Below are 16009 nucleotides of genomic sequence, written 5' to 3' on the forward strand. Positions count from 1 at the left end.
TTTTATGCCAGGGAGATCAACAAATCGATACTATTTTCCTACTTAGGCAAGTAATTGAGAAGTTCAGGAAAAAGGGAAAAAACTTTCACATGGTCTTTATTGATCTAAAGAAAATTTACGATAGAGATATTCGAGATTTGATTTAGTAGGTGATGGAAAATATATGAGTCTCTAGATACTATATTGACTTGAGAGACATGTATGAGGGAGCATTAACTAGTGTATGAATAACTAGCCAAGAGACGAGTTAGTTTTAAATTACATTAGGTCTATATCAGGGGTTAGTGTTGAGCACATACCTCTCCTTCTGAGTTATGGACGACTTAACTAGGCAATTACAAGATGAGGTATTGTGATGTATGTTACTCACAAATGATGTAGGTTTGATTGATGATACCCAAAGCGGCATCAACATAAAGAAGTATGGAGGGATGCTCAAGAATATAAAAGTTATAAAATTAGTTGGACTATGGCAAAATATATGTAATTCAAGTTTAGTAATAATCGAAGTAGAGACGGGGAAGTAGTTAATATTGATGGCTAAGAAATACCAAACGAGCCTGCCGATAATCTAAAAAAATGGAGAGATTGAGGAAGATGCCATACCTAGAATTAGAGCTCTGTTAAGAGTATGGGAGAGAAAATGAGCACACAAGAATTTATGTGGTTCGGCCGATTAGGCCTACATCCACGAAGGGAGAATTAATATATATTATTATGACCCTTCTATGGTACAGATATATAGAATTGTGCATGATAACATTCTATATTGAAGATTCCACAATAAGAAACAATGATCAACGTGATTAAGGGAAATCAATGTGTTTTAGGAAAGCTTGCTTTTTATGCAGATATCACTGATACACCAAGTTGTCCCAACACTCCCCCTCAAGTTGGTGTGAAGAGATTGAATGAATCCAACTTGTCAAGAGCGCGGATGAATTTTTCCTTACCAACCGTTTTAGTGAAGATATCTGCAAGTTGATTTTCACTGTTAACATGAGGAATAGAAATCGTCTCGGCTTGAACCTTCTCCCTAACAAAATGATAATTTACTTCAGTATATTTAGTTGTTTCATAAAAACATGATTAGTTGCAATATTGATTGCAGCTTGGTTATCCCAAAATAATGGTATTGGCTTGGTTGTCTTGAAACCTAAGTCATTGAGAAAGGATTTTAACAAATTTAGTTCACAAGTTGTGATGCCATGGCACGATTTTCTTCTTCAGCACTGGATCTAGTGACAACATTTTGCTTTTTACGTTTCCATGTGACAATATTTCCACCAACAAAAGTGCAGAAACCTGCAGTAGATTTTCTATCTGAAGGGTTACCAGCCCTTTCTGCATCACAATAACCAATTATTTTTTACGCCAAGGAAATACCTTAATTTTCCTAAATCTTTAATATAAAAAACATTGCCGAGATGTTTCTTTAGTTGATCAATCCCTTGTATGTGGCTCCCAGTGACTATACTGTCATCAACATATACCAATACAACAACAATTCTGATGGAATTCCTTTTATAACATAGAAGAATCAACAACACTTCTAGTAAAACCATTATTTAATAAGGCACTGCTTAACTTGGTATACCAGGCCCTAGGAGATTGTTTTAAGCCATATATTGCTTTCTTTAGTTTGCACATAAGATCTGAATTTTTTCTACGATGTCCACGTGTTATTTCCATATACATCTCTTCTTCTAAATCACCTTGAAGAAATTAATTTTTAACATCAAGTTAGAACAAGGGCCAATTTTAATTTGTGGCAATTGGAAAGAAGAACTCTAATAGAGTTCATTTTGGCCATAGGTGCAAAAGTTTCTTTATAGTCTTCGCCATAAGTTTGTGTAACTTTTGCAACCAAGTTAGCTTTGTGCCTTTCAATTTTACCATCACTCTTGTACTTGATTTTATAAACCCATTTATGTATCCCAATTTTTCTTTTTCACTAATAGATAATTTGGCAGAATTTGCACAAAAAATATAATTAACCCCTCCCTTTAATAATTCAGTTGTTATTATGAGGTTGGGATTTGGCTCATTATTGTTGGTATTTTCAGCCTTGAGAACAAATACAATGGTTAAATAAAAAAAGAATGAAGAAAGTCCTCATTGAGCCAAACAAAAAAAATACCGAAAAATAATACCCAAAAATCCAAGAGGGGAGGTTGGCGAGGTGCACAACATAGCCCAAAAAATCTTTGAATAAGAATATTGCATTCTTGAAATAATGTGGTCTCAGGGGTCCACCACAAATTTATGAGAAAAGAGACCACATGCTTAATGGATCATTGATTGCTTAATAGAAGAATGTAGATCTCATTGATTGCTTAATAGAAGAATGTAGATCTCAGAAAAGAAACCACCAGAGAAAAAGATCGACTTAAAACAAAAACCAAAGAGTTCACAGAGCCAACATCTGAGGGAGAGTGTAGATCTCCTTTCACCTCGCTGGAAACAATCGGTACCCCAAAAAATTCGCCAGAAAAATAGCCGGCAATCAAAAACGCGCCAGAAAAGTATAGGCAACCTGTCGGCCCTTATGGCTAGAAATCAAGTGGATATCATCTCCCTCAGGCCCTGCGTTCTCGCCATTGTTGAAGATGACTAGACAGAGGAGCTAGCAATTGCCCATATCCGAAGGTTTCTTGACATTGTTGCTTGCACCACCTCCTTTGGCTCTTATTCTAAAAATCACAGTGACCCAAGAAACCAAGGAACCTAATAGGAAGCCATTCCCAATGATACCAGTCCATATTCTCTCTCTAAAATAATAAAAAAATCCCAATTGAGCAAGATCTCATTGAACGGTCGGTGCAGTTTAGAATCAAGATCGATCTGAAAAATCCATGCCTACACCAAAAAATATAGTAGGCGTAACAAATCTGGTGAACCAGGATAAGGCTTGTTAGGCCAATATAGGGATGGCTGCAAGACGCAGCGTGAGGGAAATTGGAGAAGGAAATTGATGCAGGGTAGAGAGAGAAAGACAAGGTGCAAGTAGATTGGAGAAGCAAATTGCCATCGGGTAGAGAGAGAAAGACAAGTGAAGATCTTCGGACCACAAAAAAAGCCCAAAAGAGTTCTCAAGATCTGTCAAAACAATCAATCGAAATAAGACAATAAAATTTCAGTCAAAGAAAAAGAAACGGTGTAGGCAGTGGTACACACGATCAACCTGATAGACCGAATCCTCTCTCTGATACCATGTTAAGAGTATGAGAGAGAAAATTAGCACACAAGAATTTACGTGGTTCGGCTGATTGGGTCTACATTCATGAAGGGAGAATTAATCTTTATTATTATGGCCCTTTTATGGCTCTTTTGTATAAATATATAGAATTGTACATGATAACGGTCTATATTGAAGAGTACACAATATGAAACAATGATGCCTGGTTAAGGAAAATCCACGTCTTTTAAGAAAGTTGGCTTTTTATGCAGATATCAAGAATACACCAGGTTGTCTCGACAAGCTAGGTGGGGGAACTGGAGATGTACAATTAGAGTTTTATGTGACCACCACGTACTGATGAAGCTGAAGAGGAAGTTCTATAGGATAGCTATAAGATCAACATTGCCTTATGAGGCAGAATGTTGGGTGGTCAAGAAACAACATATCCATCAGATGAGTGTGGATGATATGAGGATATTGAAATGAACGAATGGAAAGAAAAGAAGAGATAGAATTCAAAATGAATACATTAACTTAGGTGTGACTCCAATAGGTCATAAGATGAGAGAAAACAGACTTAAGTGGGCAGGCCATGTGCAATGCAGACTCAACACATCATTTGTTAGGAGGTGCAAGTGGTTAATGTGGAAGGCTAAAAATGGGCAAAGGATAGGTCCAAAAGGAGATGGTTGGAATTAGTAAAAAAATATATAGGGACTTGTGGCCTCACTAAGAATATGACCATTGATAAAGCAGAATAATAGGCCAAGATTAGTATAGCCGACTCCAAATAGTTGATAAAGAGTTTGATGATAATGATGATGATATTTTTTATTTTTAAATTAATAGAAAGCAGAATAAAATATTATTAAAAGATTTAGGTAATGAATACCCCTTAGCTAGATGCACCCGTTGGTATTCCCAGAACCATGCACTATGGCCCAAATATTGGAGACCATTTTATAGGATTAGATTATTATTGTGAGCACTGCTTTCCTTTCCATTTTATCACTGCATTTTTAATTCTTCCTTATGCGCATAATTGGTGGTGTAACTTGAGATCAGAATTAGGTGTGTTGTAATCCCGAAAAAATATGGGGACTGTTTCTTTTTGTTTTTGACAAATAAATATGGGGACTTTTTTATGTGAAGAAATTTTGGTTACGTTTTTGTCGTCCCCATGATCAACTCAAATGAAAGGATTTAGATAGATTTCATAAAATGCTCCAAGATAGTTGCTCCTATAGTCCATTGAGCGACAATGGATCCATGAGTTCAAACTCTCAAAAGTTCTCTCCACCCCTCCCTGTTTTCTCTTTTCTGAATAAATAAAGATAAATTGAAACTTTTTGACCAAATAAAATATCCTTGTCCATAACTTTTGAGGTTTGCAAGCATGTGTGGTTGTTTTTGCATCACGCGAGTTTTGCGCGTGTGCATGTGAGTGTTTTCATCCCAGTGAATAGACGACATTTGCGGTGGCAATGCATATGGACATTATATGACAGGTGTTATTTACATTCAGCACGGATGTATTTTCCTTTCGGATTTTTTAAAAGGAAACAATTTATATAGAGTTAAGGCTCTAAACAATCAAATTAGAGCGTACCTCAAAAATTTCATTAGAAGAGGTTGTTTATTCTCAAATATCCTCAAATTGACGATCTCTTTATCAAGATGCATGAACATAGAAAAAAATGAATTTCAAGGTTTGGAAATAGTGCATTTTGTAATTCATTTTTTATCTTTCAATTTTCAAGATTCTATAAATTTGCTCGATCTATACAATTTTTAATCTTTAAATTTTATAATTAGAAGTGAAAATATATTTAAAACTATCACAAAGATTTCCAATATTGAAACCACATTTCTCAAGACTATTTGAAGGTGGGGCTCTACTTTGATTGTTTAGACCCTCGGCTCTATACAAACCGTACCCTTTCCAAAATAGTAAAAGTTATTCTTCAAAGGAAAAAGTTTATATGGAGCTGAGGCTCTAAACAATTAAATTTGAGACTACCTAAAAAATTTCAGAGGAAGAGGTTAGATGCATGAATATGAGAAAACAATAGATTTCAAGTTTTGTTTTCGAAATAATGTATCTTGTAACACATTTTTGGACCGTCAATTTTCAAGATTTTTAAGTTTTCATAGATATGTCGATCTACACTATTTTTGAAGTTTTATACTTTATAAATAAAAATAAAAATATATTTTAAAGCTATCACAAATATTTTCAGTATTGAAACTATATTTCTCGCCAATATTTGAAGGTAGGCTCTAATTTGATTGTTTAGAGCCTAGGCTCTATACAAACCGCAGCCTTATTAAAAAGCTCATCACACCACCTGTATTTGTTTCATGGGAACACTCTTCATACCGAAACTTTCAACCTCAAAAGCCAGAGAGACCCATGAACCAACATTTAACCTAACTACCTCTTATTTCTTTCAAATGCATTAGCGTTTTCCCTACCAGCTTCAGGGATACAAGGAATGAATCAGTAAAAAACATAAGCCACGATTAAAACAAAGGAAGCCCCAAAACATCATTATGAGCATATTTTATAACTTTTCAAAATGTAAACAAATGTGGAGACAACTTGTAGAGAGACAAGTGAGTTTTCAATGATAATAGGTGTACATCGAGAGTTCGTATTGAGCCCATATCTTTTTGTTTTAGTTATAGATGAGTTAATTAAGAACCTACAAGATGAAGTACCATAGTATATGTTGTTTGCATATTTCATAGTTTATTAATTTTATAGTTTTGTTCAATAAGACAAGAAATGGTGTCAACACAAAGTTATATCTTTGAAAGATACTAAAAAAAAATCTAAAAGTTTTAAAATTAGCCGGACTAAGGCAGAATATATGGAATGAAAATTTAGTAATGATAGAAGTAGAAACGAGGAAGTAATTAAGATTGATGATTAGCAAATACCTAAAAAGAGTATTTTTTATACCTTAGCTCGATAATCTAATAAAAATGAGAGATTGAGGAAGATTTCACACGTAGAATTAGAGCTGGGTGAAGGAAGTGAAGATGTACACCTGGAGTTTTATGTGACTGCCACGTGCTAATGAAACTGAAGGGAAAGTTCTATTGGACATTTGTGAGACCAACTTTGCTTTATAGGACATAATGTTGGGCCGTAAAAAAATAACATACATATAGGATGAATATAGCTGAGATGATGATGTTGAAATGGATGAGTGGCACGACAAGAACGGATAAAATTCAAAATAAATACATTCAAGGGAACTTAGATATGGCTTCAATCATAATCTAAAGAGGGAAAATAAACTTAAGTGGGCAGGCCATGTCCAGCATAGACCCAATACAACAATAGTTAGGGGATGCCATTTGCTTCAAGTGTAAAGCCCTAAAAGTGCCAGTGGAAGGCCCAAATGAATATGGATGGAAGTAATAAGAAGAGATATGGGGACTAAAGGTATGACCCTTGATAGAGTAGAATGACAGAATACGATATGTAAACAACCCCAAATAGTTGGGATAAGAATCTGATGATGATAATGATGATGATCATGATTTAGACATTGTTTTTATCTTCAGGTTTCATTAGTAATTTTCTATATAAAAAAAAGATTGGGTGTACATTGGGGATGACTTGGTTCATGGAAAAAAGTAGGTCTTCCTTTTCTCCCCCAAACCTCATTCAGGTGGTCTCTCCTTGGTATTTCCCTATCTAGTACTTTTCACACACACTCTCTCCCCTCCCCCTCTCCATCTTTTTGTTGTTTTTTCCCTTATATTGTATCTATTTATTTCTCTCTTATCAATATTTCTGGTATGCATACTCTCATTTTCCAAATGTGGTGAATATTTTTTCATTGTTTTGCTGTTTGGTTGTGCTTTCTCTCTCTCTCTAGTGCATTATTTAGTTCATTATGTCAGTCATTCTTCATTGTTGAGCGTGTTTGGTATGCGTTCTTTAACTTTACTCATGTTTGGTTTTTGCTCTTTCAGGACCCTTGCTTTTATGTGCTTTGTTCTCTTTCTTGTTGTTCAGTGTGTTAGCTTTTTCTCTATGTCCCGACGCTGCATAGGTGCTTTTATATCATTTTGCTTAATTTTCAAAGTAATTGAAGGTGCTTTTGTATCATTTTGTGGTTTATGCACTCATGTTCTCTATTAGATGACTGATCCTCACGTTAGTAGTATCCCTTGAACATCACATTGTTAACTACTATTTGATCTTGGTTTGTTAACCAAGAAAGTTTGTGGTGGCTGTTTTTCAAAAGTTGTACTTACATTAATTTGACTCCAAATAATCTACAATATAAGATACGAATCATTTAATTTGTTATTTATGTAATGGATGTCTCAAATGATCTACAATATAAGATACGAATCATTTAATTTGTTATTTATGTTATGGATGTCTTATTTCCAGGATACCTGTTTTGTTGGATACATGATAATATGTAATGGTTAACTTATAAAATACACAGCTAAACTGGTTCACCAACAAACTGCTAAGACTTGGTTTTGAACTTTGACGTAGTCAACATGAGATTTGTCATACACTAGGCTTTTCTAAAGAAACACTGTACAAAAGAGACCATTTACTCTTGGGTGCGGTTTGTAAAGAATCGAGGATCTAAACAATCAAAGTAGAGCCCACCTTCAATTTGTGTCGAGTAATACGGTTTTAATACTGGAAATCTTTGTGAAATCCTTAAAATATATTTTCATATCTAATTATAAAATTTAAAGCTTAAAAAATAGTGTAGTTTGAGCATATCTATGAATGCTTGAAAATCTTAAAAATTGACGGTCCAAAAACATACTACAAGATGTACTCTTTCCAAAACTTGAAATCCATTTTTTTCTCATGTTCATGCATCCGGATGTCGAGATGATCAATTTGAAGATATTTACACATCAAAACAACTTTTTCTAGTGAAATTTTTAATGTAGGCTCGAATTTAATTGTTTCTAGTGAAATTTTTAATGTAGGCTCGAATTTAATTGTTTAGAGCCTCAACCCTATATAAATTTTTTCTTTTACTTTTTGTACAAAAAAGTCACAATCACTCATGTCTCTGAGATTTTAAATTAAGGGTTGTAAGAATGTTATTGAAAAGACTTAAAAGTTAAAAATAAAATAAAAGCCTCGGACTTCGTGACTAGCTCAAGCCATCCAATTTGGCTTCTAACGAGTAGGAGTGATTGTGACCTATTGGAATAAAAAGAAATGGTCTCATTGTATATAATTACTTTTCTAAAAGCTACCCAAACAAAAATGTTGCTAAAACTAGAATTTATGTATACTAGAATCTGCATACCCAAGTTTTGATGCATATTTAAGTCTGGGAAATAAAAAATCCAAATGACCCATAAAAGAGTAGAAACAAGGAAGAGAAGCTCTTTTTATACTTAGAAATAATTGAAGGCATAAGCGGCACACTAATGGATGCCACAGTATGATGTCTTGAATTCTATTTCTAATGCAGATAGATGACCCCTTCCCCACTAACATAATATAACACAGATGAATTCTATTCCTAACATAGATAGTCGACCCTTTCCCATTGATCAACCCCAAAATAAAGGATAATTCTATATTGCCATATAATGAAGTAAAAATGAACTAGGGTTTTATAGAAAACATGAAAATAATCCAGGAAAAAAGTACTTGAACAGGTTTCTTTCTTTTCATATTTGCTATTTTTTTTTTAGGCCAGGCCATTTACAATGATATACCAAAACCAATATTAACATAAGCCCTCCTCCACTGCACCACCATGCACCATACTTACAAGCCTTTTGTATGACTACCCTAACATATTTCAGATATGACCAGTTAAGCCTTCTCAAAAACCATAGAGTCCACCTCAGGTCATTTATATTGACACAACAAAACCAAACTACCCTTATAGATCTTTGTAAAGACACTCTTGCATCACTTCCAACCTAAGGTAAATCACTTATGTACGATTTATATTTTCTTTCTGTTGTTCTAGGGGCATTTTAGTTATTTTCAAGGAAAGATGGCCCTTGTGCTAGTGCCTTAGTCCTCGCAACAAAGTAGACTCATGGTTTGGCGAAATGGCAAATTGGGTTCCTTTTTCTGTTCCAAAGGGTGCAAGAATTTGCAATTAGGGCAAGTGGGTGAGGACTTGCAGAGCACCACTAGCATGTGGCATCTGAAACATGGAGTGGCGACCATTTCGGTGGCCGGAAAATGCTTAGGATCATCGGTTTTTGGCCTTTTCAGGTGGTCGCCATCATTTTCAGGCAATGTGAGGTTGAGCTCCAGGTCGAGACGCATAGAGGGATGGGGTGCCTCTCTTGGGTCCTTCCATGTTCTCTTTTGAGTCCTTATGTTGTAGAAGTGTATCTCCCCTGACTGCTCAGTATCAAATAAAAAGTTATAGAGATTACTATGCACATGTAATTTTTGAAATACAAAAATAAATTTTAATTTTTTTCATTTCATGTTATTCAAGTAAGGATACGGTTTTTATGAGTCCATGTACAATTGAGTCAACCTCTTAAAAATCTATTTTTGAGACGGATTTTTGGACCTAATTTTAAGGACATCTAATCTCTAACATGTAGATCATGAATATAAAAAAATTAAAAAAAACTAATTCTATCAAAAAAACATTTGGATTGTTAGATTCAATTAATTTTAGATGAACGACCTATTTGCATCCATCTTTATGTGGAAGCTTTATACTATGGAGAACGCAAATGTAGAAATGCGGTCCCCACCACATGAAACGATTTTCCTTCGAGTAATTCAACAGTGTACAATAATGAAATATTAAATGTTAACAGAATAAATCTTGGGGGTGGAAGATCCTATGCCAACCATGCGTAGATGAAGATTATAGGCAGGGCTTCAACAGGATTACTTCAATATTAATCGAATTTTGATAGAAGTCATCCCTCATTTTGTTAAGAAAAGCAAGCAGGAAGAATATTTAACTTTTGTATAAGGTCACAACTATTTTTAGTCATTTGATGTCTAATTTGAGGGTTAAAGGTATGCTATTGATCGTGTTCAAAGTGTTAAAAAAGACATTTTCAAACTTTAGTTTGTGATTATAGTCACTTGATTTCATATCTAATGACAAGGAGTGGTCGTGACCTTGTACCAAAAACAAATAAAATAATGTTTTATTGTAAATAATCGACAATGAAAGTGATAGAATCAACCAACTGAAAGAGTGGTGATTACTAGAAGATCATTCTCCAACACAAGAATCAAATATCAAAAGCTTTATTTTTCTCATTGTAGTTGGAGCAATTTTGTTTGATTGAAGTAAATAATGAAACGATAGAGGAACCCAACATTAAAGAGTCAGGTTCCCTTATATACTTTTGTGCTCCTCAAAAATGAAATAAAGCGGCCCAGTAAATTTCTTTTAATGACCAAAATACCCCAATTCTAGTCCAGTTGATGGAAGTGTCCTATTTTTGTGCGTGAGAGAGAGAGAGAGAGAGAGAGACAGTGGAAACAGGTGCGCAAAAACAAATCGATTTGTATTTTGATTTAAGACCATATAAATTGGGTGGGAAAATAGCTTATAGAGAGAATTCTGGAGAAAGAATTTTAGAGAGAGAAAGAGTGGAGTTTAGAGAGAGAAGGGTTTACCTGAAGGTCGAGGCACTGTTGCCATTCTCGAGGGAGTGGCCTCTCTAAGTGGAGCTCTACATCTATGGGGGTAGCCTTGTGCTCCAACTGTAGTTCTAAATCATCCCATCTCCTCTTGTTGTTGTTGATTGATGCTGTGTTCTTCTCCAATTCTCTCTTTTCATGATCTCCAGAGCTTTGCATGGGGAAGGAAACCATGGCGTTACAGTCTCTCTCTCTAACACCTCCTATTCATGCTTATGTTGCAGAGAGAACGACAGAGGTGGGTTTATAACATGAGTTCATCTCTCTCTCTCTCTCTCTCTCTGGAGAATGTCTACTGCTTTCTCTCTCTTGGCTTCTGTGGGAAGAGAAGTGCGATGGAGAATCTATGTGGGGGGCTTTAAAAGGCATCGTAGGGCCCCAGTCTTTAAGGAAATTAAATAGTTCAGGTCGCATGGTTGGTTTTATTAACTTCAGTCTCTCTCCTCTTTCTCTTTCAGATGCAAATTTAAGAGTTTGTGCTGCATGGTTGGTTTCAAACTTCTCTCTTTGATCATCATTTCTCTCTCTCTCTCCTCACTGGAAATTGAATTAGTTTGTTGCGTCTCTTCACTCTCTCTCTCTCTCTCTCTCTCTCTCTCTCTTTAACCTGTTCAGTATCTCTCTCTAACTTGTTTAGTTTCTCTCTCCTATGCTCTATAAGGCACTTGAGTTGCAGAAAAATATCTATGTCGCCCATCATCTGTTTTTGGATAAGAGGAGAAAAATGACCTCTACGTCATGCATGTACTTCAAAGGATTGGACCATCAGACCCCCAAGAACTGGCGTAGATATCTGAACTACCGCCTTAAATGGGATGGTCAAGATTGAAACCCTAGGAGGATAGCATGTATCTTGAACCGTTTGATGTACCGGAGCGTGATCCGGACCGTTGCTCGAGCTCTGACTGCATGCCACGGCATCTTGGATATATTGAACAAATAAGAGGGTAACTTGGTTTCTACAGGATTTGAATGCAGTTAGTAGATGGAGAGATGGGCAGTCCAGCGAACTCAACTGGCATGAAGCTTATTTTGAAATGGATTGAAGTTTATGAGAAACCACTTAGAATAGTGAAAGCCCAACCCATTTGTCTCAAATGCAATGTGCCAGATTTTTTTTTGGAATGTTCTGCAAAGAGGGGAAATCCCCTCTAAACCCTGAAAAATTGCCTTGAAATTTATAACCAGAGCCTTGAAATTTCACTGATAAAACGAAAAATATTCATAAAAGAAGTTCAAAACTTGGGTCTTCCAACATAAAGGTTAGTAATGGGCTGGGTAGCCCGGCCCTACAAACTACGGCCAGCCCAGGCCTGTCTCCAAAAAGTAAGGCCTGGGCCAAAAACTGTGGCGAGGGAGCCGGGCCTAATTGTTTCTTTTTAATTTCTTGTTCTGTTTTTGGCCCTACCCAAGCCTAACAGGGCGAGGGCAGGGACTAGTTCGGGGATATAAGGTCCATCACAGGGCCAACGTTGGCCCGATTCCCTGGCACCCCTGGTGCATATTGAAGAAAGGTTGGCTAAAAAAATGCAAAACCATAAAATATCCCTAAGAAAATTAATCTAAAGTGATAAAAGTACAAAAAACTTGAAATGTACCAACAAAAGACACTCTTTAGTAAACTTACCCAAAATGAAAATACAACCCAAAATAAAACCCAGAAAAAAAAACTCCACCAGAAAATTTACCAAAAGTTATGGAAAAAAAAAAGACAAGGTAAAGGAAAAATGCTACTAAATAGCAGGCAAAAGTAGGTTTAGTTCATCAAAGATATTAGGACTTCTAGACAATAAGTTTCTTGCTCTAAACACTAGCTTCCTGTAATAGGAAACGATAATTATAAAGAATTTTGTCAAAAACAAAAGAGAGAGGGAAAGAGAAACCAAAAACTAGGGTTTCATTAATGGTCACCCCTGAAACAGTTGAACCCAAATTAAATGTGTTGTTAAATACCGCCAATTTGAAAATATAAACAAGGCCCACAAAATTATAAAGGCAAAACTAGAACACTTAAATTATCCCAAGCCATAAGTAGTAAATTAAAGGAAGAAATATATTAAGATTAAGAAGGGAAGTTGACAAACTCTCCCCTCCACATTTTGCTTTATGACATTGACCCCCCTGGGCATGAAGCATACTCTCTTGGGTAAAAGACGTACTTAAACTATTTTTTGTAAAAAATATTTAATTATTATTAATTACGTAATAATTACAACGGAAACAAAATAAAAGTTCATCTGAGACCTCAAGAGAACCCAATCTTACCCCCATTTTTTTCTCTTTTTAATGCATCTGCAACATCATAGGCATCTCTATGCACATGTTGAAAAGATATTTTCATATGATTACTAATATCCAAAAATCAGCCCAAACCAGCAAAAAGGTCCGCAACAGTCTACTCCTTTTATTGCACCCATTAATCGGATTTTGAGAGTCACTTTCTACTACATTGAAAGCACCAAATGTCCCATCATTCAGCAGTTTCAGTCCTTGATAAACAACGAAGAACGACCTACTTAATTATTTTTTCAATGTGAAATTTTGGAATTCAATCTGAATTACATATGAGTATTTTCAATAAAATAATCTGAATTTTGAGATTCTAAGATAGAGTACGTGGAATGCAAGTTTAGTATTAATAGAAGTAGAGAAGAAGAAGTAGTTAAGATTGATGACCAAGAATTACAAAAAAGAGTGTACTTCGATATTTTGGATCGATAATTCATGAAAACGGAGAGATTGAGGAAAATGTCATATATAAAATTGGAGCTGGAAAGGCGAAGTGGGGATGTGCAATCGAAATTTTGTATGATCGCCGCATTCTAATGAAACAGAAAAACAAGTTCTATAGGACAGTTGTGAGACTAGTTTTACTCTATCGAGCAGAATGTTGGGCAGTCAAAAAATAATATACCCATAGAATAACAGAGATGAAGATGTTGAGATGGATGAGTGGCAAGATAAGAAGGAATATTGAAATAAATACATTTGAGAAAATTTAGATTTGGCATCAATAGGAGATAAGATGAGAGAGAGTAGACTTAGGTGGGCTGGCCCGTGTGTGGCGCAGGCGCAGTATAACACCTTTAGGAGGTGCAAACTGGTTCAAGTGGAAAGCTAAAAAATGACAAGGAGTAGACCCAAAAAGACATAACTGAAAGTAGTGAGAAAAGATATGGGGCCTCATGGCCTTATTGAAGATATGATCTTTAATAGAACAGAATGGTAGACTAGGATTCATGTAGCTAGCATCAATTAGTTGGAAAAGACTTAGATGATGAAACATTGACAATCACTTATTATCCAATTATTAGAAGTCTATGTTAGATTTTAGTACATTAATTTCTTCTTTCCTTTTTTTTAGTTTTAGCTAATAGATTGAATAGGTTGGCCCCTAGGATTTGGGGTTCTAAAACTACTCTTAGTTCTACACAAGGAAGGGAATGTACAGTATGCTCCTACAGGAGCACTATTTCGCATTTCTAAATGCGCTTGGAAGTTAACCATAGCAACATAATGTAATAGACACAAAATGACCAAATTGCCCGAAAAACTGATTCGGTGATCTTCCCTGCAAGGTCGTCATGAGATGGTATAGTCTCGCACACTATGTTACATAGACGCGGACATATATGTCTATCTATGACATAGATACGATCACAAACATGAACTCCAAAATGACATTTAGACACAACACGTCGATACAAAATATAAGTATATGTATAAATGTATATAGCTATATATTTTTATATTAAATCTTTGTTTAGTCTACAAGTGCATTTTCACGTACAACAATTCATGCCATACAACAATAGTAAAGCATTCAAAAAATAAAAATAATTTAATCAATAGTCCAAAAAATATTACTTTGAGAGTCTGGATTTTATTTATAAACATTTCTTGTTGACCAATCCAAAATTGCATCGTAACAATATGGAAAAAAACTACAAAATATTAGCTAATTATTAGTATAAGTTTTCAAAACAAATAAAAGTCAATTGTTAGGACAAAGCAATGTACAACATAATTCGTGATAATAATGGCGAAAAAGATTGAATAGAAGATCTTATATGGTACAAGGCAGAATGAGAATGGAAAATTAGAAAAGGCGAAGAAGATCGATGACTATCCAGCAGTCCACAGCTTAGAGACGGAGAAACCAGTAGTCCACAAGGCTTAGAGAGGGAGAAACTAGTAGTCTACTGGTTGCACATAGATAAATTAAATGGGAAGGGAGAAACCTTAGAAAGTTTTATGGTAGTTGAAATAAATGGTATTTTTTATTTACAATAACAATGACTTATGGAAACTTTAATTTAAGAAATAAAAATATTTTTGTATTTTTTATTCTAAACTACTTATTTTATTCTAAAATACTTGTCATTTTTTAAAAAATACTCTTCAATAAAGAATGAAGCCTCTAAAAGAAGAAACAACAAGAAAAGAAACGTGTCTAAAAGAAGGGATATAATAGTTTATACTCAATAGAGATGTCGTATGTGTGTTGGTATCTGTCAAGTGTTGTCACATGCTTAGACCCCAAGATGCACATGTCTATGTTTTATAGCTCGCACTTGTGATTCATATGACACCATGTACAAGTTGCAGTTGTTCACTTCAGAATTTTGCTTTAATTTTGCACAATTGGCTTCTAATTCCATACAATTTACAGGGTTTGGATTATTTTAATGAAAAATTTTGTATAGAACTCTTATTCCTCATATTATTTCATGGTAGACAATTTTTCTGTTTTTCTTTCGAGCGGCATAAAAAAACCCTTAAAGATTTCACAATACCTCATCATCTTTTATCTCCCGCTTTTATTGACTTTTGATCATAAAAATTAGTCACAATAATTTTTTATACCATTTCAAGCTAAAAACTTTTTTAATGGGTGAAAAGGGAAAAATAGGGTTCGAAAAGTTTTTGGGATGAAATGGTATAAAAAAATTTGTTGGGGTTAAATTTTTTTTATAGTGAAAAGTCAATAAGAGAGGGAGACAAAAAATGAGGGGGTACGATGAAATCCTTGGAGGTATTCTTATGCCACTTGAAAGAAAAACGGAAAGAAGGTCTACCATGGAATATTATGAGGAATTAGAGTTTTATACGAAATTTTCCCTTATTTTAATTATCAGTAATGATCCTGTAGGACCATCTCCCACCCATGTGTG

At 34.9% G+C, this 16009-nt stretch overlaps 1 protein-coding gene across 1 annotated transcript; it reads right to left on the reverse strand.

Moving 5' to 3' along the window:
- Positions 1–8840: 8840 nt before the first annotated feature.
- On the reverse strand, positions 8841–11167 carry LOC18442860 (uncharacterized). The gene is made up of 2 exons (XM_006853070.4): positions 10812–11167; positions 8841–9557 (listed from the first exon to the last, which is right to left on the reverse strand). Exons 1-2 carry the CDS (start codon positions 11007–11009, stop codon positions 9219–9221), a joined length of 537 nt encoding a protein of 178 aa, XP_006853132.1. The 5' UTR covers positions 11010–11167; the 3' UTR covers positions 8841–9218.
- Positions 11168–16009: the final 4842 nt, after the last annotated feature.

Source organism: Amborella trichopoda, chromosome 4, assembly GCF_054954075.1.
Source record: "Amborella trichopoda isolate Santa Cruz 75 chromosome 4, AtrichopodaSantaCruz75HAP2 v2.0, whole genome shotgun sequence".
NCBI classification, from domain to species: domain Eukaryota; kingdom Viridiplantae; phylum Streptophyta; class Magnoliopsida; order Amborellales; family Amborellaceae; genus Amborella; species Amborella trichopoda.